Genomic DNA, 27,970 nt, shown 5'->3' with positions numbered 1-27,970 from the left:
TGCAGTCCGGCGTGGGCACATCTCCAAGCAATGAGGCCGCGTGGGTTGGAGTCAAGTGGTTTATTAGTGTAACAAGATGGGGTGCAGCAGGGGTTCCCAGAGCGGCTGTCTCCGCCTTGCTGCTACCCACCAGGGCATGGGTGCCCTGCAGAATGTGCCGGTGGTACCGGGGAAGCTGCTTCCTACCTACAGTCTACGGGTCCAGCCCGGGATCTGCCCTCGGTCCGGGGTGAAGGAGCGAGTGGGGAGAAGAGCTAGAGCTGGCGGGGGTCCATGCTGGGCTCTGCAGGCCTTGAGCTGGGGTAGGCGGGGGCGGTAGGGGCTGGGCGGTATTTCTCAATCACCTCCCGCAGCCCCTTGGAGAAGTGGAGATCAGCTCCCACCGTGAGGAATCCCTGCGAAGGCAAAGAGGATTAGCGCAAGGCTGGGTGTAATTGTGCCCTGCCCCAGCAGGACATGGTCCCTGCACCCGCTGGGGGTGCCCAGGCTGTCCCCATCCTGCCACGTACCGCATGGTTGGTGACCACCTCCTTGGTGAAGTCCATGCCTTCTGGCAGTGGGATCTGCACCCCCTTTTTAGTCCTCTCTGCAGGGAGGGAGAGATGCAGTGAAACAGAGTCCCACTGTGCCCCTGCCCCAAGCCCAGCTGTGTGCGGGCAGCAGTGGTGTCTACCATTAATGATGGGCATGATTGTCAGCTGCAGCAGGGTCTTCAGTGGGGCCTGCAGTGAGAACAGCTGGGGAGAGAGGAATGTGGGTGAGCACACCGGCAGCAGCAGCAGACCTGCCTGCCTGGGCAGGGCATGCCTGCACTTAGCACTGGGTGGGCTAGAAGGAGTGTCCTGCAATGCACAGCCCCTCCCCAAGCCTGCCCCGTGCTGTGGCTGGGTGCTAGCAAGGGAGGCCGGACCCCCCCTCCCCGGGCTGGCACGGGTCTGCTCACTGCTAGTGACTCCAGCGCAGACTGCTTGGAGTAGATGCGAAACCTGCAGGGGAGAAAGCAGCCGTGAGTGGGGCGCAGAGGGGACCTTCCCCGCAGCCTCCACGGGACCCCAGCACAGGCCGTACCGTCGCAGGTCCAGCTGCACGCGCAGCGCCTTCCCTTGCAGAAACACCTTGGCGCTCAGCTTTGTTTCCTAGGGAGAGAGAAGGCTGAATCACAGCCCTGCTGTGCCCACTGCAAGCAGGTAGCTGGCCAGGCTGGCTGCTCCTCTTGTTCCATAGGCCCAGCTGTCCCTCTGCTCTGGGACGCCAGAGCCTTCCCCCGTGAGGTGGGAAACGCTCTTCCCCTGTGCGCTGGGGTAGCTGTACAGGGAGCCCTGGCCACGTGCACCCCTCCTGGCCAGCCCCCCACTCACCATGGCCATGCTGGAGAGCTGGACGGGGGGGCGGCCCGGGGCCACCAGTGAGATGTTGAGGAAGGCAGAGACAGAGACGGAGGTGCCCGAGGGTTTGATGATGCAGCGGGGGGGAGCCGACACCTGCAGCACCAGCCGCAGGGGAGCGTCCACAGCAGGACTCTGGGGAGGGCAGGTGAGCCGGAGGCACAGAGCTGGGCAGGGCTGTGCTCTGCCCCAGGGGCTCCCCTGTGCCTCCCGCCCCGGCCAGGTGCTTCTCTCACCAGCATGAAGATGGTCCCGAAGAAGGTGGCTCTCAGCAAAACCTCCAGGTCCTTGGGCACCTGCAGGGAGGACAAACCACCGGACGATAAGCGAACAGTTGCTGTTGATCCCAGCAGAGCTGCTCCCTGGATGGCACCTCCTCTGTTCTGTGGGCAGAGCCCAGCCCTCCCTCCTGCCTGGCAGCAGGCCCCTGCCCAGAGAGAGCTGCCTGTGCATAGCCGGGTGACTGGCACTGCCTACCTTCTCCCCCTGGAGCTCTATGGCCAGCACACCCGCTTGGAAGTACGCGTGCATGGCCGAGTCAAAGAAGTACTCAGAGAAGGCGACGTAGACCATGCGCTCAGTCTCCTTGATCACCGGCTCCACCGCGTGGTTCTCCAGCTCCTGGTTCTCTCTTGCACGGGGGAAGAACGTGCCCTGGGCCGAGAACAGGAGATGTTTCTGCAGCTGTAGCGCAGCCCACCCCGCTCGCTCCGTGGTGCCCAGCATGCAGGCTGGCACAGCTGTTCCCATGTGGACTGTGGGAGGGTCGGCAGGGCAGGATCCAGTGTTCACCTTGAAGTCTAGGTCAAGGGTGTCCATGGAGACAGCCGGATCCCGCAGGAGGGAGTAGTCAATCCCGATGTGCTCATCCACATAGTTCCTCACTGCCAGGGAAGATGTGCTGTCATGACCAAGCTTGCGGGCTGCCTGGCAGCCCGATGCCCAGCTCTGCCCTCCCCACAGTGCGTGGGGTCCGGTCCCTTCCCCCAGGGCACCACTCACCCGGCACCGTGTCCAGCACCGAGTTCAGCAGCACCAGGCTGGCGTGCTCCAGGGACGGGCAGATCTGAAAGGCAAGGGGCTGGGCTAAGAGGAGGATTGCTCCAGGTGCAGATGAGGACCTGGACCCTCCCCTCCTGCTGTGGGGCAGGGCAAGGCCAGGCTCCCCTGTGCTCCATTGCCTGTCGTACCTGCTGGCTGAGGAGGAAGCGCATCCCTGTGACAATGAAGGTGCTCAGGAACTCGTAGACCTTCCTGCAGGACACAAGAGCAGCTCTGTGGCTGCCTGCCTTCCCCTGCAGCTCCAGCCCTGCCCCTCCAGCCCCATGCCAGCACACAGCCTGGGCTGGGGAAATCCCGAGGGTGCAGAAAGGGGGGCCGAGGAGCCAGGCACAGGTGGAGCTGGCCCGGCGGAGGGACAGGGCTGCTGCAGTGGGGTTGGGTGTACCTGAGCGTGCCGGAGAAGCCTGCATGCATTCTGGCAATGGAGGCGTTGCAGGTGATGTTGGAGATCTTCAGGCGCCCAGCCTCATCCTTGGCCAGCTGCAGCACTGTGTGGATGTGGACACCATCCGCAGAGGCATTGATGGACCCGATGTCATAGCTGGAAGCGAGGAGAGCAGATGAGAGGAGCACACAGCTCCTACCAGCTGCAGGGCAGGACAGCAAGGCACCCAGCGGGCATGGCCAAGCAGTGGCTGTGGCCCAGCCGTGGGGTAGGCTGGTGCCTGGGGGAGCAGGAGGGGGAGGTAGCTCACAAGAACCAGTAGAGCAGCTGTCTCCGGAAGCGCATGCTGATGGAGGCATTGTTGATGTTGAAGACAAGGTGCTGCTGAGGCTGGAAGTACAGGTCGGAAAATGCCAGCTGCAGGTCCTCCACCTTGACCCTGCAGGGGAAGGGATATAGATGGTTGGATGGACAGATGGACATGGGGAGCCGTGTGCGTGGGGAGCAGGCAGCACTCACTGGCTGATGTTGTAGTGGAACTGCCCCTCCTTCCCGTGCAGGTCTGACACCGTGATGTTCTGTAGCTCCTGCTCCACGAAGCGCAGCCCCTCCTGCTTAACTGCAAAGCAAAGCAAGCCTGGGCTGGCCACAGCCAGGCTGTGCTGCCCTCCCAGCAGCATCGCCCCCCCCCAGCCAGTCCCCCAGCTCCTCTCCAGCCGCCCCACGTGCAGGCAGAGCCTTACCCAGGTGCAGACCCCAGGAGCAGCATCCCAACCTGCCTCTTACCCAGGCCCCAGGAGCAGGGTCCCATCCAGCCCCTTACCCAGGTCCAGCCCCTTGGAGGTAATCCGGATCTTGCAGCCAGGTGGGCTGTGCGAGGCCATGACCAGCCAGGGCAGGAGGAGGAGGAGGAGGAGGTGGCTGCCGGCAGCCATCTCACACCTGGAGGCAGAGAGCAGGGTCAGCACGGGCTGGCCCAGTGGGGCACACGGGGGATACCCGGCCACCCTGGGAGATGGCTGCTGCCCAATCTGCTCGCAGCCCCAGAGCAGGGGATGGCCCCGAGGAACGCCCCAAGGCTCCGCTGCTCCCCCCCAATCCCCCTCGAGTTCTGCCCAGGTCCCCATTGCCTGAACCCCCATGGACCAGCAGCCCACGAGTGGCACAGCCCCCACCCTAGGGTGCTGCGCACAAGCCCCCAGCACAGACCCTGCGAGGCCCGCAGGGTCTCACGTCCCCTGGGAACGCTCGCCCCAGAGGGCTCCTGCTGGCCCCAGCCGCGCCCCACCCTGCCCTGAACACTCCCAGCTCCCAAAACTGCACGGCGAGGTGCGAGCCCAGCATGTGCTGCTGCAGCAGGGAACACCAGCACCCCACAGAGAAGGGAGCCCTCTCCTGTGGGGCCACCCCACAGCCCTCCCAGCCCCGCGGGGCAGTCCTGGCTGCCCTCCCCCCATGGAGATGCGCTGCCTGTCCACACACTAGGCTGAGGAGGGAGCCGGAGCCTGTCCATCCAGCAGCAACAGGCAGAGCTCCCTGCAAGACTGTGGGGACAGTCCAGGGCTCCCCCCACAGCATTCTCCCCCAGTTCTCTGCACGGGAGAGGACAGGGGACCCTCCTGTCCAGGGCCCGGAGCTGCCATCCTTCCCCGAGGCTGTGCACACGGACCCAGGGGTTCGCCTACACAATGCCGGCTCAGTTCGGGTACTTACAGTGAGGCTTGTCCTCGGCTCCCCTGGTGTGGGGAAGCTGAATCACGCGAAGGGAGGGAGGGAGAACACCAGTAGCTCCAGGAGTTTCTTTTGAGCTGGCTGAGGTTCCCCTGCCTTTATATATCCCACCAGCTGCCACTCCTTGCAAGCCCACAGCTGGGAGGAGACAGCGGGACGGGGAGGATGCAGGTCTCCGGCACGCTGAGCCCCAGCTGCCTGCCAGCACAGGCAGAAAGACAGCGGGTTGCTCAGACACCCAGGCTGCGGGCTGAGTGCGCAGCCTTCCTCCCCCACAGCAAACACAGCTCCCCACGTCCCTCGCGTGCAGCCACGCACCACATCCCTGGGCCTCCCCGGCAATGCTCAGCCCCGCAAGGGGCACGCGGGGTTGGGGACACCTCACCCCCCCCACAGTCTGCATCATGAAGCCTCCACCGGTGCCAAGCTCTCCCAGCCGCCCTCTGCCAGCTCCAGCCCTGCCCGGCGGGGTCTGCGCCAGGGCCAGAGCCCAACACAGGCCCCCTGGCCCTGGGTCGGGGGTGCCGACGGAGGCTGGTTTGTGCCCATCTGTGATGCGAGCCCCTGGTGGAGAAGATGCCGAGGCTGCCCGGACCCTCAGTGCTGCTCTGACAGCCGCTGCCCAGGCCCCTGGCACGAACTGGGCAGCTTGGGGTCTGCAGGACGTGCTCCTGCATGGACTTGCCCAGCTTGTTGCTGGCAGCCTGGCAGGCACTGGGGCTCGTAGCACTGTGAGAGGTGCTGCCGAAGCAGCCCCAGCAGCACCCATGCCGCCATCCTGCTCCATCCCGCCCCTGCAAGCACCCGTCACAGGGAGAATGGGCAGCTTCTCAGGTCGGGGCGTCCTCCCCAGGGCCCCGAGGGCCCTGCCTGAGTGAGCTGCAGGGGCGCAGCTGAGGGGCTGCCCCTGCCCTCACCATCCCCAAGCTCCAAGGATCGAGGCTTCACACTGTCCCTTCAGAGTCTCCTCTCCCCCCACAGGCCGTGCGACAAGGGGTTGGTCTGAGCCAGCACTTTGCGCTCCGGGCAATTATCTGTGCTGTAGGGCAGCAGAGCCAGGCTGTGTGGGGCTCGTGCGCCGAACACAGGGAGACTTGGGAGACTTAGTGCTTACACAGCACTTATCCCTCCAGAATTGCTTTGCCAGCACTAACTCATTAAACTGACCCCGGTGCTCTCAGAGCAGAGGGCAAGACTTCTGGGAGAGCGAGCAGGTCAGGCTGCTGCCCAGGAAGACAGAAAGCCCCTCAGAAAACTGGGCAGCGGCGACAGCTCCAGAGGCAAAGGGCAGGAAAGGGCCCTGCAGCTGGGGGTGACAGCTCCTCCACGGGGGCCGTGAGCCAGCGCCGGCCATCGTCTGCCCAGCGAGCCGAGCCCGCGGGCCTGCAGCAGGAGAGAGGTGGCTGTGCCCCACCGTGCAGAACGGCTGCTCTGCTGGGTCGGTGCATCCAGGGTCACCACCCGCAGCCCATCCGCACCGGCTGTGAGGGGACAGTGGAGGCTCCTGCAGCCCCCTCCAGAAGCTGGCCCAGCCAGGCAGGACCCAGTAACTGCCGTGTCCCCCTTCCCCACCCCACGTCATCCTCCAGCACGCGTTGCGCTGGATGCAGACTGCTCCCATCGTGCTGCAAGTACCACGCTCTCTCGTGGGGTCTGGGCTCCCGTGCCACATGTGGCAGAGGCACATCTGTCCCCACAAGCATGCAGCCTGGGGCTCTGGGAGGATGCAACCGGTGGGCACAGAGGAACCAGCCACGCCGGGGAGCACGGCCAGGCATGCGCCCCAATGGGCCACGCGGGAAGGCAGCCACGCCACGGCTCCTGCAGCAGCAGCTGCCGGTCCCAGGGCAAGGGAGCAATCCCAAGGGCCGGCGGAGGAGCGCAGCCACCCATCTCGGCGCCAGCACCCAGCTCCACCTGCAAAGCGCCGCACCGGGCATGGGGCAGGCGCACGGCTGGGCACACACCTGCACAACCATCCCCTCACACACAGCCATTGCCCGCCACCGGCCACGGCAGCCAGGGCGTGTGCGCCACCGCCACCTTTCTGAAACCTGACCTTGTGGGCCAAATTAACAACTAAACGAGCGGGCGTGCAGGCAGGAACGTGTACGGGGATGCTCCTGAACAGAGGGATTCCCGTCGGCAGGCACACGGGCACGAACAACGCTCGGGGCGGCCGGCTGCCAGGGGCTGGCCCGCGGGCTGAGGCATCGTCAGGAAGCGGCCGCTAGGCCCCGCCGGGCGGCGGAAGCCCCGCTGCGGGCTCCCAGCCGGGCCGCTGCCGCCGGCGGCCGCCCTTGCCGGCACACATCAATGCGCTGCCCCCGCCCTCAGGCCCGGCCGCCCGCTCCGCTCCGGCGCCGCCGCACTTCAAAGGCCCTTTGGTAGCGACCGCTTGCGGCCTCGCCCTGCCTGTGACAGGAACCGCCCGCGGCGGGCGGGCAGGGCCGCACCGCAGCGGCCACCGCGGGCCGCAATGACAGGCTGCGCGGCCCGAAATAGCGACGGCGGCGCGGCCGTGCCCACAACGGGGCGGGCCGCCGCGCCACACCAAAGATGGCGCCGGGGCAGGCGGGGCCGCCGCCCGCCCTCCGCGCATGCGCCCACCCGCCCGCCAAAGCGCGGGCCAGGCTCCGCGCAGGCGGTCTGCCGCCGGGCCGGGGCGCGGGGGAAATGCGCATGCGCCGGGCGGCGGCCGGGCGACGGCGCCTGCGCAGTGCCGAGGGCGGGGCGGCCCCGCGCCTGCGCACCGGCTGCCCGCGGTCCCGGCGCAAGATGGCGGCGGTGGGGCGGGCGAGGCGGAGGTGGGGCGGCGGCGGGAGACGCAGCGGTGCCCGGTGCCTACAGCCCCCGACCTCACGCTCAGGTAAGCGGCGCTCCCGCGCGGGCGGGGGCTGCCCTGAAGGAGGAGGAGGAGAAGGAGGAGGGGGGGAAGGGGGCGGGCGGCGACGGGCGGGCGGCGGAGGAGGGGAGGCGGCGCAGGCCCACGGCCGCCATCTTAGAGCGCGGCCGCCGCCGCTGCGCCCGCCCCGGCTGCTCCGGGCGCCGCGCTCCCGCCGCTGCCGCCGCGCCTGCGCGCGTTCCGGCGGCTCCTCCCCCGCGGCGCGCCGTAACGGCCTCCTGTCTCCGCAGCGGCCCCCGCGGGCCAGGCGCGGGACGCCCCGCTATGAGGATGCGGCCCCGGCGCGCCAGCGGCGAGCACGGAGCGACGGCCACGCGTCCCGCCAGGCAGCCCGCCACCGTAAGTACTCGCCTGCCCTGGCGCGGGGCCGCCCGGCCTCCGCCCCGCTTAGACCGTGCCCCCGGACTCCTCCCGTCCAGCCTGCAGAGTTGTCGCCGCCGCCGCCTCCGCTCCGCACTCGCTGGGCACCGGTGCCCGTGGCTGCCTGCCGGTCCCGGCCCGCCGCACCGAGGAGCTCCGTCCCGTCACCGCCTCCGGGAGGGCAGCCCCGGGAGCTGCCTCCGCACTGCCTGGCAGCATGCTTTCCCTCGGCAGACACGGTCCCTTGGTCCCCAGCGCGCTCACCACACTTGTGCGTGCTGCCTTGGGAGCTCTGTGCTCTGCTCAGCCCCTGTCCCGCCTAGCCAGGCGCAAGGGCTGGCTCTCAGGAAAGGGAGAAGTACTGATGGAAGGAGGCGGTGGCCTGACTTCCAGCCTCCTGAAGCAGCTGTGGTTCTGGGATGAGGGAGAACCTTGCTGAGTCCCAGGGGGCTGTCACTGCTCTCCTTTGTCTGCATTTGCTGTTGTCTTGTGTAAAATCCTACCTCGGTGAAATGGAAACAAATAATGATGCTGTTTGCTGTACTTCTTTACTCTGTGTCTTCTTCTACCTTGCTGTGGTCTCTCTGGTTGTGCTGCTGCTCCTAGGTTGTAAGCTCTCTGGGCAGGGACAGCGTTCTACGGTGTCTGTGAAGTACTGTATGCATTGCCATGGTGTATAAAAACAATACCGTAATCACCATAAAATGCTTACTCTGGATCCCTTTCACTGTCTAAGTCCCAATACTAGTTACATAAAAGTAGAGTTGCTTCTGTCAGGATTCCTGTTAGTTTGCTTTTTTCCTTTTCCCAGATCTTAAGGGTACTTGGATTTAATACTCATCAACACTGATCAAGTGATAAAGCTTCTTGTCTGCTTCCACCATTCTAGTTTATCCATAAATGGGAGAAGGCAAAAGCAGCGAACCCTATTTGAGAGCTGTTTTGAGCGATCAGTGGTGCAAAACACCAGCAAGTTACCGCAGGTGGTGTGTGCTAGCCAGTCTAGGAAGATCTTGATATCCAGCGCTATCTGGATCACTTTGGGAGGTCTGGTCCTGTCAGTACGTACCAGTCCATTATAACGTGTTGGCTGTGTAATGTGCAGGACACATCAGCAACTGCATGTGCAAATATGTTTTTAGTTTAAGGAGGAGGGGCTAAACACATCCTTCAAAAGTTACTGCACCTGCAGCACTGCCTGATGAGGCTCATGCCTTGCAGCCCTAGGACCCCTCGGGTTCCGGTGTGCTTCCTTGCACTGACAGCCCTGATGCGAGCCTGAGCTCCTGCCGTGTCTCTTCGAGACGGCTGGGCTAACCTTGCTGCCTTTCTGGCAGCTAGCTGAAGTGAAGTAACTGTAGAGGGCACGGTGGGGTTGGAGTTCAGGAGGAAGTGTGGGTAAACAAATATTGCGCAACACTCACCTGCTGGGGTGATTAAATGTCCATGATTGCATTGGTACGCTCTGTAGCAGACACTTTCGCCTGTGGGCTTGGTTATTGTTATCTGCCTAGTTCTGAGCAGAGACCGAAACTCCAGGTTTCTGCAGTGTCCCACACCTTTCCTTGCTTACCCTTGCTGGAAAAACGGAAACATCTTCCGAGATGCTGGAAGGGTCAAGTGTTCCTCAGCCCTGGCCTGCATCATACTGATTCCACAACCGGTACTATAGACAACTTAGCTAGTGCCTGCTAATTCTTGACCGTTGTCAGCTCCTACCATTCTGGTCTTCTGAAATAGCCAGCACAGTTTTTATGGACAGGAAGGGGAGCAAGGGTGAATAAATCCAAAATAACTTAGCGTGCAAACCAAACCAGAGTTGTCATTTAAGAGATGATATACAAGGGAGCCTACTGCTGGGGCTACTGTGGTGTTCAGTTAAAAAACACACTTCTGTATACAAGGTTGTGCTACTGCGGCCCTAACTTCGGTGTTGTGTAGGGTGTCTCCAAAGGCCTGAATAGAGTTAAGTAACTGAGGTAGATGGTAATTATTTAAAATGCCTTGTTTCCCCCAGTTCATTGCCACTGTATTTAGGGCTGCCAGAGGGGAGCAATCTATAGTGCTGTCTCAGAAACTTCCCCAGGGGGAAGAATGGTGACTAAGAGGGGAAAAGCCTGGCTGTTTCTCTCCAGCTGGCAACATTAAATTATGATTAAGATGAGTTTTATTGTTTCAACAGACCTTTTTTTGCATAACTGTTGTTACGAAGATGAAAAGGTACCAAAGGCTAAAATAGCCTGGCTGAGGCCTCACAGCTAGTCTGGGCCTGGGACACACTGAGGAAAATAATTCAGGAGTTCCTGACTCCTAGCCTGTGGTTCTCTGAACCGCAGAAGTTGTTATTAGTGAAGTACTAGGGCTATTTCATATAGCAGAAGTTTTTTAATAAAAGCCTTTTGTTTAAATTATGTGCAGTTATGTGTGTGTAAATGTTGATTTAAAGTGTCTCTGACGATAACAGATCAGATATGGCTAGTAGTATTAGTGTGGCAGGTGGTACATGTTCACAGAGGAGTGTATTTTATTTTTTATGCTCTCAGTCCTGATGTATGGGACCAGGCACTGCACTCTTAGGAGGGATCTAGCTGAAAAGTGAGTATTTTGAATGCTGGCCTTAAGAACTCCCTGGTTGACACCATTTAAAGCTCAGCATTCCTCATAGCTAGTTGTATCTAGGGTAACAGGTGTTTTTTAGGACTTGGGTGCCGTTTTGTGTGTACTGGTTCAAACCCTGTTTTATTATCAGAATGAACTTGTAGTGCTACAGCTGAGTGGGCCAAGTGGATCTGGGATCTTTCCTGCTGTAACATGGATTTTCTGTGTATTTTTTTCTAGTGTGGTTGCTGAGAAATGGCCAATGAGAATCACGGAAGCCCTGCGGAGGAAGCGTCTCTCATGAGTCACTCACCTGGCACCTCCAACCAGAACCAGCCCAGCTCCCCCAAACCTATGCGACTGGTACAGGACCTGCCAGGTAGTGACTCTGCTTTTGGGAAGGCGCCAGCATAGGGTTCTGCAGGGCCCTGCTAGCAGGGGAGAGAAGGTGAAGCGAGGCTGCTAAGGGAGGCTAGGAATGATGCGTATTTCAGAGTGTGCTGTGGCAGTAATGGGGACCTGAAGGGCAGGGCTGTTACTCAGGACTGCTCCTCTTCTGACTCTATCTCACTGTCTTCTCAGATGAGCTGGTGCAGGCTGGCTGGGAGAAGTGCTGGAGCAAGCGGGAGAATCGTCCTTACTACTTCAATCGCTTCACTAACCAATCTCTGTGGGAAATGCCTGTTCTGGGACAGCACGATGTCATTGTAAGTATGCGCTCATCCCAAGGGGCCATGCCAATACTGGGATACTCTGCAGGGACAGATGCCGTGGTCTTGTGGACTTCAGATTGCACGTGTGGGAGGGTCTTCTCTACCTTCAGAACTCCTTGCTGAGTCCAGTGTTTGGCTTGGTTCTGATGAAATGTTCCTCCTTCAGGTGCACGCTCAGGTAGTGCTGTTCCAGGTGTAGTGCACTGCTCAAAGAACACTCAACCTGGGGGAGTTTGTTGCATTTTTCTCATCTAAGTCTTAAAAAAAAGCATACGGGCACAGGTCTAGAAGAGATTTTTTTTTAGCTTTCTGCAGGTGTGAGTATTAGTGTCCTTATTTCCATCCACGTGGGAGCCTGGGGCAGTGAAATGGGAAATTAAGAGGGCTTAGTGCCTTTGTTTGGGACTCTGCAGTGGCAGCTGATGAACTGACGTGCTGTTGTTGTTTGGACGCTCATAGTCAGACCCTCTGGGATTGAATGCGGCTCCGATGCCACTGGAAGGTGGGATGATAGATACCTCTGTGGAGAGCAAGCAAAGGAAGAGGAGATTCTCTGAAGAGGTTCCACCGAGCGGCAACAGTGTGAAAAAGCCCAAGGTGGGTCTGGTGCTGTGAGACAAATACGCTTGAGGATGTTGTTCAAACTGAAACCTAGGGGGTCTGGAGCTTGGACCTGTTTTTTTTGAACTGTGCAAGGTCAGGCCACCCTAGTACAACTCAAGCTGTGACAGCTGACGCTCAGAAAGTACAAAAGTGAAAGCAGACTCGGGTCCTGCCTAGTTGCCATTTCTCTCTTACAGCCTGAGGTGGAGTATGGGAGTTGGGAGATAACAGATTATGACTGAGAAATATGGTAGCTTGCATGTCCATTTAACTTAGGCCAACAGCAGGCCAGATGTGCTCTAGCAATTCATGGGGGTATCCTGAGTGGTGTACTGGTGCAGGATTGTTAGGTGTTCTGGACTGCTTTCCCTTTACCTGTCTCTGTGGGCCAGTAATTCATTTTTTACATGCCCAGGCGGATGTCCCAGGGAACCCAGCTGCTCAGCCAGTCCCCAGCTCTCCCAGTATTCCAGGAACCTCTGTTTTGAAGGCATGGTGTGTTTCACCTGAAGATAAACAGCAGGCAGCTCTTTTACGACCAACTGAGTGAGTTGTCTCCATTTGTCTTCTGTTCTTTTCTCGGTGGTAGATTAGAGACACCTGGTTTTCCAGACACCTTTGAAGAAGAACCTGAGGGATGTAACACCCCCCTATATCTTTGCAAGGAGTCTTGATAGTTCAAGACTCTCACTTGGCTGGTGAAACAGCCCAAGGAAGCATCTTTAGAAGTAATATTTGATAATTAGCCAATGATTTGGCCATCCTGATGACATTTGCTTCTGCCATAGAGTATATTGGGACCTGGATATTCAGACAAATGCAGTGATTAAGCAGAGAGCACCGTCTGAAGTGCTTTCTCCACACCCCGAGGTGGAGCTGCTTCGATCCCAGCTCATTCTCAAGCTGCGGCAACATTATCGTGAGCTCTGCCAGCAGCGAGAAGGTAAGTTTCTGTTGGGCCCCCCTTATTTGTCTTATCAATCCTGCAGTACTGTGGGGTTCTTCCTTCTAGTTTATGTCTGTCTTGTCCTTGTGATCTCTTTTTGTGATGGTTATACTCTCTGTGACATTGTTGGTTGCAAACTCATTAGGCAGAATTCCAATGTGATGATCCTTATCAGGGCTTCTGGGCACCTCTTTATTGTATTGATTAGATCCTTTTTCTGTGCTTCTCCAGGGATTGACCCCCCAAGGGAGTCCTTTAATCGTTGGATGTTGGAGAGGAAGGTCGTTGATAAAGGGACAGATCCTCTTTTACCGAGTGACTGCGAGCCAGTAGTGTCTCCTTCCATGTTCAGAGAGATCATGAATGACATTCCCATCAGGTACTGTTCAAAGACAGAGCACCTTGCTGGGATGTTTTTGCATTGGTCTGGTCCAGTGATTTAGCTGCTGCGGTTCTGTGCTTTTGTGTTTTACTTTCACTGATGAAGCGGTAGGGTGCTGGTGATGTAAAGCTTGGGAACTGGACCTGGCCTCCATGCCTTCGTGGCAGCTTTGGAACTGATGCATGTGAATTTAAACTTACCTCAGGTTATCCAGAATCAAGTTCCGGGAGGAAGCCAAGAGACTGCTCTTCAAGTATGCCGAGGCTGCGAAACGGCTGATTGAATCCAGGTGGGAGTTCCTCTTACAGTGCTGTCACATTCAGAAAAGAGAAAAAGGTTATAGGGGCTGCTGCATCCCACCTTATTCAGCGTTGGTCATCATCGTACTGAGGAAGAGCAAGGTTAGGAAGGTACAGAAGAAAAAAGACAGTGCTGGAGGCCTCTTTTGATAGTAATGTTACAGTAAAATGTAATTTTGGGAAGCTGATCGTATGCAGAGACAAGTGAGAATCTTTGAAATACTGGACATAGAATGCCTTCTGTCATTTATCCCTGAGAAAAAAACAAGAGTGCTTGGGCACTTGCTGCTATTAAAGAGCAGAAAGCTTAGGGCGGTATTTTATTATACCATGTATGACTTCTCTGACAAGATCTGCCACAGGACAGAATTGAGGAAGATAGCCGTGTGGGGAAAATAAAAAGCTTGTTGACGGTGTAGTTTTCTCAGAGTCACAAGCTCCTAGCAATGGCTGCATTTGAAAATGAGAGGCAAGATCAAAATGGACCATTTCCATGATAGATCAATGCTTTATCTGCCTCTCCTGTTGCGGAGAGGACAGCAGACAGCTACGCTGTGTTTTGGAGAGAGCATGGCAGTCCCTAGTCATATAAATGTCTGGAAACACTTTCCAGAGGAGGCCTGGAGGGGAGTGACAGGGTAGGGCCTTGAGGAAGTGTCGGCAGCTGTGTTCCCCTGCTGATAGAAGACCATTGTGGTGGGATGGAATATATTGCCGTGCAGCCGTGGGTTAAATTTTGCTTCTCCATTTTGTGCAGGAGTGCTTCACCAGACAGCAGGAAGGTGGTGAAGTGGAACGTGGAGGACACCTTCAGCTGGCTGCGACGGGACCATTCTGCCTCTAAGGAGGACTACATGGTCAGTATCCCTCTGCTCGTGCAGCTGAGCGCAGGGAGCCTGGGAAAGAGGGGGGGTGCGTGTTTGGGGCCAGATAGAGGTCCTCCTGGAGAAGGCTGCGATTGCTTTCCTTTGCTTTGTGAAATGGGAGTGACAGTGGCATGCAGACTCTGCATACCTCTGGGGAGTCCGATGGTGGGTTGTGTAAGGGACTCTCTGGTTCTCTGGTTCTGCAGGACCGCCTGGAGCACTTACGCAAACAATGTGGGCCCCATGTGTCTGCTGCAGCAAAGGACTCCGTTGAAGGCATCTGCAGTAAGATTTACTACATATCCCTTGAATACGTCAAGCGGATCCGGGAGAAGCATCTTGCCATCCTCAAAGAGAACAATATATCTGGTACGCAGTCAGCTCTGAAGAGCTATAGGGCTACAGCACTGCAGCATAAAGGCAATGCACTCTGGCCTGTCCCCATTCAAATAGCGTTATCTGTTGGGAGGGCTGCTCTGAGTCCCCGGGATTGAATTTAATAGAGTCAGAAATAGCCAGTCCAGCATAGTTCTTAGCTGACAGAGTCACACAGTGCCTATGCAGTGGCAAGGTGTTTTCCATCAGGTACTGTTACCAGCTGTAATATCAAATACCATAAATGTATGATTTGTCAGGATTAAGTAGCTTGTTAGGAGCTGACCACACTGAACAGGGTATTAGTTCATTTCCCTGGACCGTGTTTTTTTGCTCTGCTTCTTCATGAATTCCTGGGGACAGCTGACACTCTCCTTCCTAATGCTGAGCACGCTCTCCTGCCTATATTCTCCTTTGCCACATTTCTTGGGTTCTGAGCACCTTCTGCACTCCTCTGCCTCCCAGTGCGTCACTGTGCACCCTTCTTCCTTTCCCAGCAGAGGATTGATGTTCCTTGATCTTTGTTCTTTCTTCCTAGTTTAGGTCTGTACTTGTGCCTCTAGTCACCTTTTCCTTCTTCCATGGTCCCTGTTTCATCACCACCGTTCTGTAGTCCTTTTCCTTTTCGGGTCCTAGCTCTCCTCAGGCTCCCTTCAGATCCTATTGTCTGCCTTTTGCTGCTTGTTTTTGCTGCTTGTCTTCCCACCCGATTGAATCCGTGATTCCTTTTGAGTGATCTTTCCTGTGAGCTCTCTTTTTTCCTGCTGAAGCCGAGGCTTAGCTGCTGTCTGTGATGGGTAACCACAAGGTGGCAGGAAGATTCCTTTGCCTCCTGCACTTGGCAGCCTGGGAATATTTATTGTGCTTTGGATGAATTTGGGGCAAACTGAAATAACAACGGTAGGGACAAGGAAAGTGTTTTACTCGTCTGGAATGTGCCTCACAATGCTGGAATGGTTGTGTACAGTCTACAGGTGTGCTGTGTCAGAGATGGAAAAGTACTGTGAAATGGGTCCTCTCTATGTTCTGGCAGCGGGTGATGGAATTAATTTGGGGAATTGGCTCTGAACCTAGGTAGCTGCCTACAAGATCTATGAAGGACCACCACGGTGTTTTTGGGGTGACCGGTCTGCTCTTTAGCCCTATTCCTGTTGCTGCATGTTTTGAGATGGAATTCTAATGGGCTGCCTTTCTCTTTATTCTCCGTAGCTGAGATAGAAGCTCCTGAAGTCCAGGACAGGCTCGTATACTGTTACCCAGTGAGACTGGCCATCCCCTCCCCACCACTCCCCAGTGTGGAAATGCATATGGAAAACAATGTGGCATGTGTGCGGTACAAGGGGGAGATGGTGAAAGTAAGCCGCAACTACTTCAGCAAGCTGGTAAGGGCTGACTGCCAGTCCTGCGTGACTTGTCACAAACTGCTCTTTGGTGAGAGGTTTCATTTCTCCTTGTCCTCCGAGAGGAGCGACTGTGCAGAGGGATGGAGCGCTGACCTGGCGGAGGCTGTCAGACACTGCCCTAATAGTAGCAGAAATGAGGACAGCTACTTTCACCTTAGTCAGGGTCAGGCTTCTGCTGGGAATACTTTCAAGGTGTTGCATGTATGCTTTGGATACATACTTGTTGTGGTTTAACCCAGCAGGCAGCTAAATGCCCCCCTGCAGTGGGATGGGGGAGAGAATCGGGGAAAAAAAAGTAAAATTCATGGGTTGAAATAAAGACAGTTTAATAGGACAGAAAAGGAAGGGAAAATAATAATAATGATAAAAGAATATACAAAATAAGTGATGCACAATGCAATTGCTCACCAACCGCTGACCGATGCCCAGCCAGTTCCCGAGCAGTGGTCCCTGCCCCCCAGCCAACTCCCCCCAGTTTATATACTGAGCATGACGTCACATGGTATGGAATATCCCTTTGGCCAGTTTGGGTCAGCTCTCCTGGCTGTGCCCCCTCCCAGCTTCTCGCTGGCAGGGCATGGGAAGCTGAAAAGTCTTTGACCAGTGTAAGCACTACCTAGCAACAACGAAAACATCGGGGTGTTATCAACATTATTCCCATACTAAATCCAAAACACAGCACTGTACCGGCTACTAGGAAGAAAATTAACTCTATCCCAGCCGAAACCAGGAGAGTACTGTGCTGCAAGAATGGTCGTACTTGCAGCAAGGCAGCCCTTGCTGAGAGACACTTGCTGATGTGGTACATTCATTCATGCCAGTAAAGAGCTTGCGGTTCACTCGCACGGTAAAAGCAGATGTGCTGACAAGCCTCCATGCAGAGCCCCACCTGCTCCTGTTGTTCGTCAGTGTTCCTCTCCATATCATGGTATGTTTGTGTACTGTCTTACCTTTGTTGATTCTGTGTTTAATGGCTGGGCTTTCTCTTCCAGTGGCTTCTCTATCGGTACAGTTGCATTGACGACTCTGGCTTTGAAAAGTTTCTGCCCAGGGTTTGGTGCCTTCTCCGTCGATATCAGGTACTGTCTCATCACAGTTGTTGTACATCAGAAAGCCTTAGTAATAGTGGGGAACTGAACTTGTTATCTTTGCTCTGGGGGAGGTCCGCAGCTCTGGGAGCCTGATGCAAAATAGGGCTTAAACTGGGTCTGTTGTCTGCTCCCGGTGTTTTGAGATAGGACTGCGGTCTGGGGAGCAATTGTGATCTTGACAGGAGACCTCAGGGTGGGTAAAGATAAATTTTTATGAAAGAAACTTGACTCTGAGAGCCAGCTAAAGGTTCATGGGGGATATATGTGAAAATTGACAGTTGGTTTGTGGGGCCTGAGTTGGATGAAATATCTAAAGAGCATTCTTGGGTACATGCAGGGGACCTACACGAATTTGAGAAAGGACGAGGGGGCCCTGCATACCTAGAGAAGTGGGTGCATGGACGTGTGGCCCTGGGTCCGTGGTCAGTGAAGGGAGCAGCAGGAACAGCGAGTGCAGGCACGGCTCACCGGGGTTTGCTCTCCTCAGATGATGTTCGGTGTGGGTCTGTACGAAGGAACTGGTCTGCAGGGGGCACTTCCCGTGCACGTCTTCGAAGCCCTCCATAAGCTCTTTGGAGTGAGTTTTGAATGCTTTGCCTCGCCCCTGAATTGCTATTTTAAACAGTACTGTTCGGCCTTCTTGGATACAGACGGGTATTTTGGATCCAGGGGGTGAGTCTTACGTTCCGGTGCCCTTGCCGTGTTTCTGTGTGGGTGCGTGCACGTGTGATGACTCAAGACAGGCTGACGTGTCTGTGTGTTCAGGGCGGTAGCTGGTTGTGTGATGTCTGCTCAGAAGGATGTGTACTTCAGGCCTGCCTAAAGGCAATGAGTGGACACAGACACGCTGTGAAACCGTCAGGAGTGTGCTGTTAGTCTAGTTAGAGGGCTCTGGTCCCTGGAGTAATGCAGTTCATAGGTTTGCCAGCGCTTGCCCTTGTTCTGAAGAATGAGAGACCTGGGCCCTCAGGCAGTCTGCTTGAATCAGCAGTCACCTTCAGTGACTACAGGTGGAGTGTGTCCCCAGTGACCAGTCCTGCTGTTGGAAGCAGCAGGCCCTGTACTGCTGGGGATTCAGGCTTTCTGAGAGCGCGACTGCCTTTTCTGAGGAAACAGATGCTTTTTAAGGTGTGAAAATTAGAATTCTAGCCTCTCTGATAGGGATCTTTGCCTTTTTCCTCCAGCCCGTGCCTGGATTTCTTCCCTATAAGTGGCTCTTTTGAGGCAAATCCTCCGTTCTGTGAGGAGCTGATGGATGCCATGGTCTCTCACTTTGAGGTATGTTCACTCACCTATGGAGTTGTTCTGAATGGAGTTGTGCAGTCAGTCCTCTTCTCCCCACTGCTCCCGCATCCTTACAGCAGGGCTGTAGTGCGGAAGGCAAAGGACGGTGACTGCTGCGGCACTGCTCCAGAAGCAGGAATGTTTCCTTTCAGTAGAACTCATTAGACATGTCATTGCTCAGCCAGGGCTGAGATTGTTCATTTTCTTGTTGAACTAGAAACTGCTGGAGAACTCCAGTGAGCCTCTCTCCTTTATCGTCTTCATCCCCGAGTGGCGGGACCCTCCTACACCAGCCCTGACCCGCATGGAGCAGAGCAAGTTCAAGCGGCACCAGCTTATCCTGCCAGCCTTTGATCATGAATACCGCAGCGGGTCTCAGCATGTCTGCAAAAAGTAGGCCTTTTTCTCGGGTCCTTCTGGGAATGCGTTTCTGAAGCCGTATGACAGAAATATCCTATCCCAGGTTGAAATCAATGGGAAGTAGGGAGCAGGCAAGGAAGAACGCAGTACATAATCACCCTGGATTTTTAAGATAGGCATACAGAGTGTTGTGAATTTCACGTTCGTTTAATGACTACTGAGGTATTTCACTAACAAAAAGCTTGTGAGTGGTGTATTCCCTGGGTACAAGTCCAGTCTGAACAGGTCATACATGTGGTGCTGTGGTGATCATCTGTGCTCCTCTGCCAGCCCTCTGATCTGGTGAGCGAGCTGAGCAGCATTTCCTGGGCTGCCAAATGCCGCAGCAATTCGGTGTCACCCGGGGGGAAGCAGAAGCAAGGGGCGGGTAGGATCTTAGTCCTCAACGGAGCAAGCTGGCCGTTGGTCTGCTGTTTAAGCAAGAAGTTCAAACAACAACTTGTTTAAGCAACAAGTGCTTAAAGACTAAGTTCTCTGTACCTGGTTATGATTGATGCCTTACCGCGATGAGACTCCTTCTGCAAGGACAGTGATGTCCCGGTTCATGTGCTGGTAGAGAGCTAGGTGGCTACGCAGCATCGGTGCTTCTCCTCTGAAAGTTAGTGAGCCTCTACCTTTACTCAGAAATGCCTGACGCTGCACTCTGCTTGCTCTTTTCCTCAGAATAATGAGAGAAAAGGACAGAGACGAATACTTGTCCTAAACGTGACACGCAGGAAGGGGAGGGGCGGGTGCTAGGAATTAGATCTGGGTGGCAGTTGTGTGACTTCTGGACAGGTGGGCCAGGGGAGATGCTAAGTGCCTGTTGTCTTCCCCTGCAGAGAGGAGATGTACTACAAGGCCGTGCACAACACAGCCGTCCTCTTCCTGCAGAACAGTGCGGGCTTTGCCAAGTGGGAGCCCACGCCGGAGCGGCTGCAGGAGCTCGTTGCAGCCTACAAGCATTCAGGCCGGACCCTGAGCTCCTCATCTTCCTCCTCGTCGTCGTCCTCCTCCTCCTCCTCCTCCACAGCAGACAAAGAGCGGGAGCTGGGCCGAGAGCAAAGCAGCAGCCGGGAGACTAATCCCAACTAAGGCGCAGAGGTGCGAGGCAGCAGGGGAGGTGCCGGCGGCCACGAGGAGGCTTGCCGGGGCAGTGGAGAGACTGCTGGCTACGTAGCACCGGCCCGGGGGACTCTTGTGCAGCAGCTCCACGGCACCTGCTTTCCTCTGCGAACTGCACGCCGCCCCCGCCCACGAGCACCGGGGAGCACCCGGCCACCGGTGGGGAGAGGAGGCTCGGCTGTGGCCCTCACCGGAGGGCAAGGGAACCCAGCGTGGTGCGGCAGGAGGAGCAGGCAGTCCCTTCGACGCCAGAGCGCCGAGGGAAGGGGCAGCCGGAGCTGGGACGCACACATGGGCGGAAGGACGGCGGGACAGATGGAGGGACGGACAGCAAATGCGAGTGCTCGGCGCCTAGCGCCGCAGCTGGAGGGGCCCCAGCAGCTGGCCACAGCCCAGCGCCGGCAGGAGAAGGGCGGGCAGAGCCCGGGGGCTCCTGCGGCCGGACTGGCACCAGCACAGCTCCGTGTCCATAGTGTAAATAGTTCTGTCCACGGCGCCCGTGCTCCTCGCAGGGCTGCTCCCATTGCATCCGTGTTTCTTTCCCACATGTGTGAGTCCCGTGTTCGCCGACACTGTGTACCGTATAGGGGAGGAGCGGAGAAGAGGAGTTTTCTTTGGTGTGTAAAGACGTCTTTGCAGCTGTTTTGTAGTCATCGTGGTTTTTATGCGGAGCCTCTGGGCTTTATTTAACCTCCTTGGGTTTTGTTTTGTAAGGATTAATTTAACACCGCTAACCATTTTATTACTTTTATCAAGAAGAGCAAAGTCTATTTTTGATTTCTGTTTCCTAGTTCTTAGGAACATTAAAAACCAGCATACAGCTCTGCCCCGTGTCCGTGCCTCTTCTCTGTCAGCCAGGGGCCTGTGGTCACCCCCTGCCCTCGCCTGTCTCACTGTGGCTGAAAGGCAGAAAAATGTTGGGTTTTTTTGCAGAACTATCTGGCATCTGTGACCCATTCTGTGCTGTGGTGCCCTCCTGGTGAATTTTTTTTCCTAATGACCAGCGTGAACCCCCTACAGCAACCTGACCACTACCCTCTTGGTTCATTGTCTGCCGCTACTGTGAAGAGTTTGGCTTTCCCTTCCCTGTAACGGCCCTCCAAGAAGTGCAGGCAGCTGTAATCGCCCTCAGGCTCTTCAGGGCAGAACCACCCCGCTTCTTCTTGCGTGGCCTCTGCTCCGAGGCTCTCGGCGCTTCGGTAGCCCTTTGCCCCCCGATCGGGGAGGCGCAGGCTGAGCCGTGTTGCAGGCACAGCCTCACTGGCGCAGACCGGCGACCGGTGCGGTGTTGAGAGCGCTTGGCTGGGCTTTCCCGCGGGCAGTCCCTAACGCTGATCTGCAGGGGGGGGATGCCCGCGGTGAGTGGGGAGATTTCCCGGGTAGAGCGGCCTGGGGGTCGATGCACCACGCTCTCAAAGCACAGGCCTCCCCTGGCTGGACTGGTCTTGCTTCAGCTTCCAGCCATCAATCTCACCCTGTCCCTGGCTGTTGTGTTAAAGAATCGTTTACTACCCCCAGTCTCTTCTGGCCTAACGAGGTGAGGGTGGCTCTGGGGGTTAAAAGCCGTGGTAGTTCTCTGACCCAGCTTCGGGGCTTTGGGAATTTCCTGGCTTTACCTCTAGAGCCCCCACTGCCTCTGGATGGGCTGCGGGCCCTGGAAGCCAGTCCTCCCCAGCTGGGTTTTGCTGTCCCAAAGGAAAATGGCTCCGGGGTGGGTTAGCATTGCCTGGAAGCCTGTAATCCTGCAGCCTTGTGGGGCTGCGTTTCTCGGCACAGATCAAACAGGTCACGAGGTTTATTAGTTAAAAGGCGGGAGATGAGGAAGCGCCATGAATCCTGGGTCCGTGCCACGCACATGGCGCTCTGTGGCCAGCAGTGGCCCACTGCTCTGCGGTGGGCACAGCCCAGCCCCACGTGCTGCCTGCTCAGCCTGCTCCCAGTATTTCCACAGCTCTCCAGGGATGCTTTCAACGACAGAGATGAGGAGATCATTGACCTCCTTTAATGACACTCGGGACAGCTGGGAACTCCGTCAGTGAAAGCAGCAGTTTGTAAAGTCTTTTTTTCCTTTTCTTCATTATTTTGAGCCAAGGCAGCCTGCTCCTGAAGTGCAGGTGACCGGAGCCACACACGGGTGCTGGGAAGTTCAGCAAACCTACTCCTTGGTCAGTCTGTCCTCACCGAGTCCTTTGTCTTGCTCCCTCGGGTGACGGCCAATTACCTTGTTAGGAATTTAGTTGCAGGAGCGTGCCGGGAGCCAAGTCCCAGCGGCAGAGGCTGGTGGGCTCTGGCTCCGGAGAAGCGCAGGGACGAAGTGACAGCGGGTGGAGGGTCCAGTGAGTGTGGAGGGGCCAGGGGTGCGTGCCTGGGACAAGGAGCAGGTTCTGCTTGCAGGAAATGAGCTGCCCAATCCTCAAGGCAGCCAGATGGGCCGGCACGGGGCACCCCCATCAGCCCGATGCCAAGATGAGACGTGACACTTCCCACCAAGATACTCGGCGGTGGCCGTCCCGCAGCGCTCGGGACTGCTCGCTGCCCAGCCGAGCCTGTACCAAGGGTGAAGCCAAGGGCAGGTGACAAAGGCCGGGCCAGCAAGGGCTGTGCGAGAGGCTGTGGTGGTGCGGGCAGCCGGGAGATGCAGCTGGGAACGGTGGGGGGTACAAGCAGGACTGGGAGGGACGAGGTCAGCTGTCACACTGGGAGCTGGACGTTGCCTGGTCCCCTGGAGTAAATTCTTTCAGATTCTGCCAAACTTTGACGATTTGAACTAAAGGGCCCCTCACTAATGCGGCTTCGGGCAGCTCCAGCCCAAGCAGCTGCTCTGGCGTGGGCCAGAGCTGCAGCCCAGCACTGCGCTTGTCAGGGTGTGGACAGTAATTACCTGGGCAGTTCATGGAGCTCAGCGACCAGGGTAGAGCCCTGCATGGAGAAAAAAAAAAAAAGTAATTTTCTTGTTAACCGGCATAGACACCCTGTCCTATGCCCCGAGGGGGCTGAGAGCAGCAAGGCGTGACCCTGTCACTGACAAGGAGCTGGAAACCCCCAGCAGCGCCTGGGCTCAGGCGTGTCCCGGGTCGGCCGTCACTGCATGGGGTCCCTGCCATCACCCCCACAAGCGCTGCCGCCTGTAGTGGGCGGTTGCTGCTGCTCTCCTCGCCGGCAGCACAGCGGGAGGGAGGTTTGCCCTGTCTGCACTGGGGAGGAATCAGCGCTGCCAACCTGCCTTCAGCCCTGGGCAGCGGGGGGGGGGGGGTCTCTGACAGCTGCTGCCCCTCGGGGCTGCTGGAAACACCCCTGCAAGGTCTGCAGCTGGGGGGGTTGCATTTGGCATGGGCTGGGGAGGCCCAGGCGTGGAGAGGGATGTGCCAAGGGTTCGGCTGTGCCCAGCCTGGCTCTGGCAAGTGCTGCGGCCCCCAAGTGCCCCTGGCCCTGGCTCCCTGGGGCGCAGGAGAGGGGCGAGGAGGCCGGGCACATGCTGGCAGTGCTGGGCGTTTCTCTGTGCCCCAGGATCCTCATCCTGCAGGTGACGTGCTGGGCCCTGGGACGGGTGTACAGAGCCCTCCCCGCTGGACGCTTCATGCCTGAAGCCGCTTCTTTCCCTGGGGCCGAGCAGGAGCCGCCCGTTCCCAGGCCAGGGAAGGGGAGAGGGTCTGCCCGTGCTGCGGGAGCCCTCAGGACCCTGCTCTGCGGCCGCCCTCTCCCCTGGGCCGGCATCTGCAGGGCCCCAGGGGCCACTGCCTGGGGGCCCCCAGGCAGGGAAGGAGCATCCTCAGGGCTGCCTGGGAGCGAAGGGGCAGCAGGGCTGCATAGAGCCGCACCGACCCCCCGCACCGACCTGCTGCAGCCCGGCGGGGGGCCCGGGGGACCCCGGCTGCCCCAGCTGTGCCCTGCGGCGCGGGTGGGCCTGCCCCTGCCCTAGCAGGGCTCTGCACGCCACCGGCACCGGCACCGGCACCGGCCGGCCGAGCATACGCCTCCCGCTCCGCGTTGCCAGGCCAACGCCGCGGAGGATGCTGGCAGCCCCTGCGCCGGGGCTGCCTCCGCAGCGTGGCGGGCAGCGCACCCCACGCCTCTCCATGGGGCGCCCGCCGCCGCCGGCACCCCGCCTGCCTCCGCGGACAGGGCCGCAGCCCGGCCCACCGGGGCCGCAGGGCCGGGGACCTACCCACGGCTGCGTCCCACCCGGGAGCCCCGGCGCGGACCGCAGGTACGGGGGGCGTGGGCTGGGAGCCTGCTCGCCCCGCTGCCTGGGGGCGTGGGCGGGGGTGGGGGGGGGCGCTGCGTGCTCTGCAGCAAGCAGAGCCCGGTGTCCGGAGCCGGCCCTGCCCTGGGGCCCCGGGGAACCTGCACGCACGGGGTGGGACAAGCTGCACCCGGGACCTGGGCCCCCACCCTGCAAGCCAGACCCGTCCCCCGGGAAAGACACGGAGGCCAGGATGGGGGCGAGTCCCAGCACTGGCGGCACCAGCCGGTGGTTACAGCCGGGCTGCGCCGGCCCTGTGAGGGGGCTGCTGCCGCTGCCCCTGCTCCCCCAGCCCCACTCTGCCACAGAGCCCCAGTGGCTGACTGGGACCCTGCCCATGGGGTGCAGCAGGGCCCGGGAACCTGCCCCCTGAGCCCTCGCTCACAGCGGCTTCCCTTGCCCCCCCCAGCACCGACAGCCCCCAGCCAGCCCTCCGGGAGCATGGCCCAGCAGGACGGCAAGCAGGGGCCTCAGACGATGGCACTCGCGGCCCCCGAGCTGGAGTGCAAGATCTGCTACAGCCGCTACGACGCCCGCACCCGCAGACCCAAGCTGCTCTGCTGCGGCCACCGCCTCTGCACCAAGTGCCTGCGCAAGATGGTGGTGCTGGGGGACGCGTCGCCCTGTCAGCTCCGCTGCCCCTTCTGCCGCCAGCACAGCCCCGTGCCCGGTGGGGACGTGCAGCACCTGCAGGATGATGGCGAGGTGCTGGCCCTGCTGACAGGCCGTGAGTGGGCCAAGAAGCAGGGTCCCCCCAGGTCCCCTGAGGTCCTCCTCTGCCCCAGCGTGCTGGAGCCTGCGCCCGGGCCCGACTGCCTGGTTGTCACCATCCTGGAGGTGCCAGAGGACGTGGCCCCGCCGGAGGGCCTGGGCAGGCTGGAGGTGGTGCGGCTGTACCACCCCGCCAGCCTGGACGCACTGCCCTGCCATGGCCCTGGGAAGTGCCGCTCCTGGGGGTGGCGAGCCGTCCCCCGCTTCATGCTGGGTGTCCTCTGCCTCCTGTACTTCAGCTCCCTGCCCTTCGGCATCTACCTCCTGCTCATCGAGCACCACAGCCTGGGCATCATCCTGGTCAGCCTTGTGCCCTCCACCCTACTCCTCTGCATTGTCTACAGCCTCTGCCAGTGTCTGTGCCGGGAGGTCTTTGGGTTCCCCCACTCCTGACCCTGCACAGCCAAGCCCTGTGCCCATACAGGGAGGCTTTGGGCACCTTGGAGTGTTGTCCTTTGGGGTACAGGTGTTCCCCAACCCACAGCGTGGTGGTGTGCCTGGACCATGGGGAGATGCTCAGCGCCTGTTGCCTTCCCTTGCAGAACAGTGCAGGCTTTGCCAAGTGGGAGCTCATGCCAGAGCGGCTGCAGGAGCTCGTTGCAGCCTACAAGCATTCAGGCCGGACCCTCAGTTCCTTGTCCTCATCCTCCTCCTCCACAGCAGACAAAAAGCAGGAGCTGGGCCGAGAGCAAAGCAGCAGCCGGGAGACTAATCCCAACTAAGGAAGCGTGAGTGCTCGGCGCCTAGCGCCGCGGCTGGAGGGGCCCCAGCAGCTGGCCACAGCCCGGCGCTGGCAGGAGAAGGGCGGGCAGAGCCCGGGGGCTCCTGCGGCCGGACTGGCACCAGCACAGCTCCGTGTCCATAGTGTAAATAGTTCTGTCCACGGCGCCCGTGCTCCTCGCAGGGCTGCTCCCATTGCATCCGTGTTTCTTTCCCACATGTGTGAGTCCCGTGTTCGCCGACACTGTGTACCGTATAGGGGAGGAGCGGAGAAGAGGAGTTTTCTTTGGTGTGTAAAGACGTCTTTGCAGCTGTTTTGTAGTCATCGTGGTTTTTATGCGGAGCCTCTGGGCTTTATTTAACCTCCTTGGGTTTTGTTTTGTAAGGATTAATTTAACACCGCTAACCATTTTATTACTTTTATCAAGAAGAGCAAAGTCTATTTTTGATTTCTGTTTCCTAGTTCTTAGGCACATTAAAAGCTGGCATACAGCTCTGCCCTGTGTCTGTGCCTTCCCAGGGCTCCTCGTCCCCTCTCCCCTCCCTGGCCAGCTCCCCTGGGGCTGCATGGAGCCGCCCGTTGTGAGTCTGGCTCCGGGGGACTGGGGGAGCCTGGTGGGTCTGAGCCCGGTCCCAGCAGCCAATGTCCCATTCAGCAAGCGGACGGGTGCTGCTGTTCCCTCCCCGCCCCCTTCGTGTGCGGTGCCACCTGCGTGTCCCAGTCAATGTGTGTCCCTCCCTGTGCTGCCCCATGGTGCAGCACTGTGACAGCCACCCCAGCCCTGCACCCCACGCGTGAGCTCACCCCACAGATGACCCCGGACATCCAGGGAGGGGAAAGGGGAGGAGGCGTCAGGAAGGCACCGAATCACCTGGAAATGCTGCAGCTCTTCCTCTGCCGAACGACGGGCCCTCAGGGACCGCAGCCAGCAGTGGGGCCGGCAAACCCCTGGCAGCCTGGCCAGGCGCGCAAGCAGGTCCCACTTTGGACAGCGCTGGGACGTCACCGGGGGGCAGGGGGGGCCGGGCAAGGGGCAGCCCAAGGGGCTTGAGGCAGGACCTGCCCTGCTCCCCGGGGGCAGTGGAGCTGCCCACAGCAGCGCTGGCAGTGGAGATGCCCGCATCCCCGCCAGCATCCTCGCCGGCATCCCCGCCGCAGACAAGCAACACCAGGAGGTCCAAGACAGAATCACGTTTATTAGTGCCCCGCATCCCTCCCTGCCCAGACCTCCCGCTCTCCTCATCTGGGCAGCCTCTGGGTCCTGTGGCTGGCTGTCCTGCCCTGCCATGGGGCTGTCCCCTCCCCACAGCCACAGTCTTGACCCCCACCAGGCTGTTGGGGACAGGGCACGACTGCCCCAGCCCTATCCCTGCTCTGGCACTTCTGGAACCCCCAGGGGGCACCTGCTCTCGCTGGGGGGAGATGCCAGCATCGCTGCCACACTCCAGATCTTGGGTTTCTGGGGCTGCTTGCCCTGCCCAGGGCCTGGCCCCCCGTCGGGGCTGCCCCCGCACCCATCCTGCATGGGGCTGAGGCTGGGGTCAGGGCCGGGGGGGGCATCCGGTGGTGCCCCCTCGCCCTCACTGGCCTCACCGTCCGAAGCGCCACGCGGTGCCCAGCCTGCCTTGTTCTCCTTCTTGAGGCGCCGGCGGGCGTTGGCAAACCATGTGGAGACCTGGGTGAGGCTCATCTGGCTGACCACAGCCAGCATCACCTTCTCCCCCTTGCTGGGATAGGGGTTTCTGGAGTGTCGCGCCAGCCAGGCCTTCAGCGCCCCGGTGCTCTCCCGTGCTGCTGCTGCCTTCACCCGCCCCGGCTCCATGGGCAGGGGCTGCCAGCAGTAGGGCGGGCAGAGCCCGGTGCTGGGCAGCAGCCCTGGCGGCACCTCGTAGGCTGGTGAGACCTGGAGGGGGCATAGGGGTGTCAGGGCAGGATGGGGCGGGGGGCACCCGCGGCCAGAGGAGAGGGGCTGGGGGACGTGGGGACTCAGCCCTTCACGCACGGGAAGGGGCAGAGCTGGGTCCTGCCCGTCCTCGTCCTTTCCTGTGCCCGGCACTGCGTGCCCCAAGTGCAGGGGTGCAGGAGGGTGCGGGGGGAGGGGCAGGGGGATGTCTTGGGGGTGCAGGGAACCTGGGACAGCAGATCCCCAACCACCCTACACAGCCCCAGCCCGGTCCTGGGAGGGGGCCCACATCCCGGCCCCCAGGGAGCTGCCGTGCGGCACTTACCAAGGGCGCCAGGAGGCTCAGAGGGGGTGGCAGCAGGCTGTAGCCGGCCAGCATGGGGCAGGGACAGGGCAGCAGGGCTTGTGGGGGCCCCCGCA

The 27,970-nt window shown here is 59.1% G+C and overlaps 3 protein-coding genes across 4 annotated transcripts; 2 read left to right on the top strand and 1 right to left on the bottom strand.

Moving 5' to 3' along the window:
* Nucleotides 1-45: 45 nt before the first annotated feature.
* PLTP (phospholipid transfer protein) lies at nt 46-7,931 on the bottom strand. 2 transcript variants are annotated; one of them, XM_076351594.1, is made up of 16 exons: nt 7,820-7,931; nt 3,656-3,774; nt 3,352-3,451; nt 3,143-3,271; nt 2,833-2,988; nt 2,576-2,639; nt 2,388-2,451; nt 2,178-2,269; nt 1,863-2,039; nt 1,622-1,681; nt 1,359-1,520; nt 1,069-1,136; nt 944-986; nt 674-737; nt 510-586; nt 46-395 (listed from the first exon to the last, which is right to left on the bottom strand). In XM_076351594.1, the coding sequence occupies exons 2-16, from the start codon at nt 3,765-3,767 to the stop codon at nt 255-257; spliced, it is 1,509 nt and encodes a 502-aa protein (XP_076207709.1). In that variant the 5' UTR covers nt 3,768-3,774; nt 7,820-7,931; the 3' UTR covers nt 46-254. The 2 variants fall into 2 exon arrangements, with proteins under 2 accessions (XP_076207709.1, XP_076207708.1); XM_076351593.1 differs by lacking the exon at nt 7,820-7,931 and adding an exon at nt 4,546-4,725.
* PCIF1 (phosphorylated CTD interacting factor 1) lies at nt 7,364-20,737 on the top strand. The gene is made up of 17 exons (XM_076351592.1): nt 7,364-7,432; nt 7,699-7,807; nt 10,667-10,805; nt 11,009-11,133; nt 11,599-11,736; nt 12,158-12,288; nt 12,531-12,685; nt 12,920-13,067; nt 13,276-13,359; nt 14,127-14,226; nt 14,442-14,604; nt 15,820-15,992; nt 17,006-17,092; nt 17,592-17,776; nt 18,289-18,382; nt 18,606-18,781; nt 19,630-20,737. Exons 3-17 carry the CDS (start codon nt 10,682-10,684, stop codon nt 19,880-19,882), a joined length of 2,136 nt encoding a protein of 711 aa, XP_076207707.1. The 5' UTR covers nt 7,364-7,432; nt 7,699-7,807; nt 10,667-10,681; the 3' UTR covers nt 19,883-20,737.
* A 3,306-nt stretch (nt 20,738-24,043) lies between these two features.
* LOC143166894 (E3 ubiquitin-protein ligase RNF182-like) lies at nt 24,044-26,138 on the top strand. Its single transcript, XM_076351738.1, has 2 exons — nt 24,044-24,119; nt 24,565-26,138. Exon 2 carries the CDS (start codon nt 24,597-24,599, stop codon nt 25,317-25,319), a length of 723 nt encoding a protein of 240 aa, XP_076207853.1. The 5' UTR covers nt 24,044-24,119; nt 24,565-24,596; the 3' UTR covers nt 25,320-26,138.
* Nucleotides 26,139-27,970: the final 1,832 nt, after the last annotated feature.

The sequence above is a fragment of the Aptenodytes patagonicus genome, chromosome 14 (genome assembly GCF_965638725.1).
Source record: "Aptenodytes patagonicus chromosome 14, bAptPat1.pri.cur, whole genome shotgun sequence".
NCBI classification, from domain to species: domain Eukaryota; kingdom Metazoa; phylum Chordata; class Aves; order Sphenisciformes; family Spheniscidae; genus Aptenodytes; species Aptenodytes patagonicus.
The sequence above is the reverse complement of the archived record's forward strand: the minus strand, read 5'-3'. Positions and strand labels throughout refer to the sequence as shown.

What these genes read in the sequence shown, in the direction of transcription:
- PLTP (XM_076351594.1), bottom strand. Translation starts at nt 3,767, where the DNA reads ATGGCTGCCGGCAGCCACCTCCTCCTCCTCCTCCTCCTGCCCTGGCTG. An exon ending in CAGCTGCTCTACTGGTTCTT is followed by an intron (nt 2,989 to 3,142) that starts GTGAGCTACCTC and finishes CCTCGCTTCCAG; the next exon opens with CTATGACATCGGGTCCATCA. An exon ending in GGTGCTGGACACGGTGCCGG is followed by an intron (nt 2,270 to 2,387) that starts GTGAGTGGTGCC and finishes CTTCCCTGGCAG; the next exon opens with TGAGGAACTATGTGGATGAG.
- PCIF1 (XM_076351592.1), top strand. Translation starts at nt 10,682, where the DNA reads ATGGCCAATGAGAATCACGGAAGCCCTGCGGAGGAAGCGTCTCTCATG. An exon ending in ACAGTGTGAAAAAGCCCAAG is followed by an intron (nt 11,737 to 12,157) that starts GTGGGTCTGGTG and finishes TTACATGCCCAG; the next exon opens with GCGGATGTCCCAGGGAACCC. An exon ending in AAACGGCTGATTGAATCCAG is followed by an intron (nt 13,360 to 14,126) that starts GTGGGAGTTCCT and finishes CATTTTGTGCAG; the next exon opens with GAGTGCTTCACCAGACAGCA.
- LOC143166894 (XM_076351738.1), top strand. Translation starts at nt 24,597, where the DNA reads ATGGCCCAGCAGGACGGCAAGCAGGGGCCTCAGACGATGGCACTCGCG.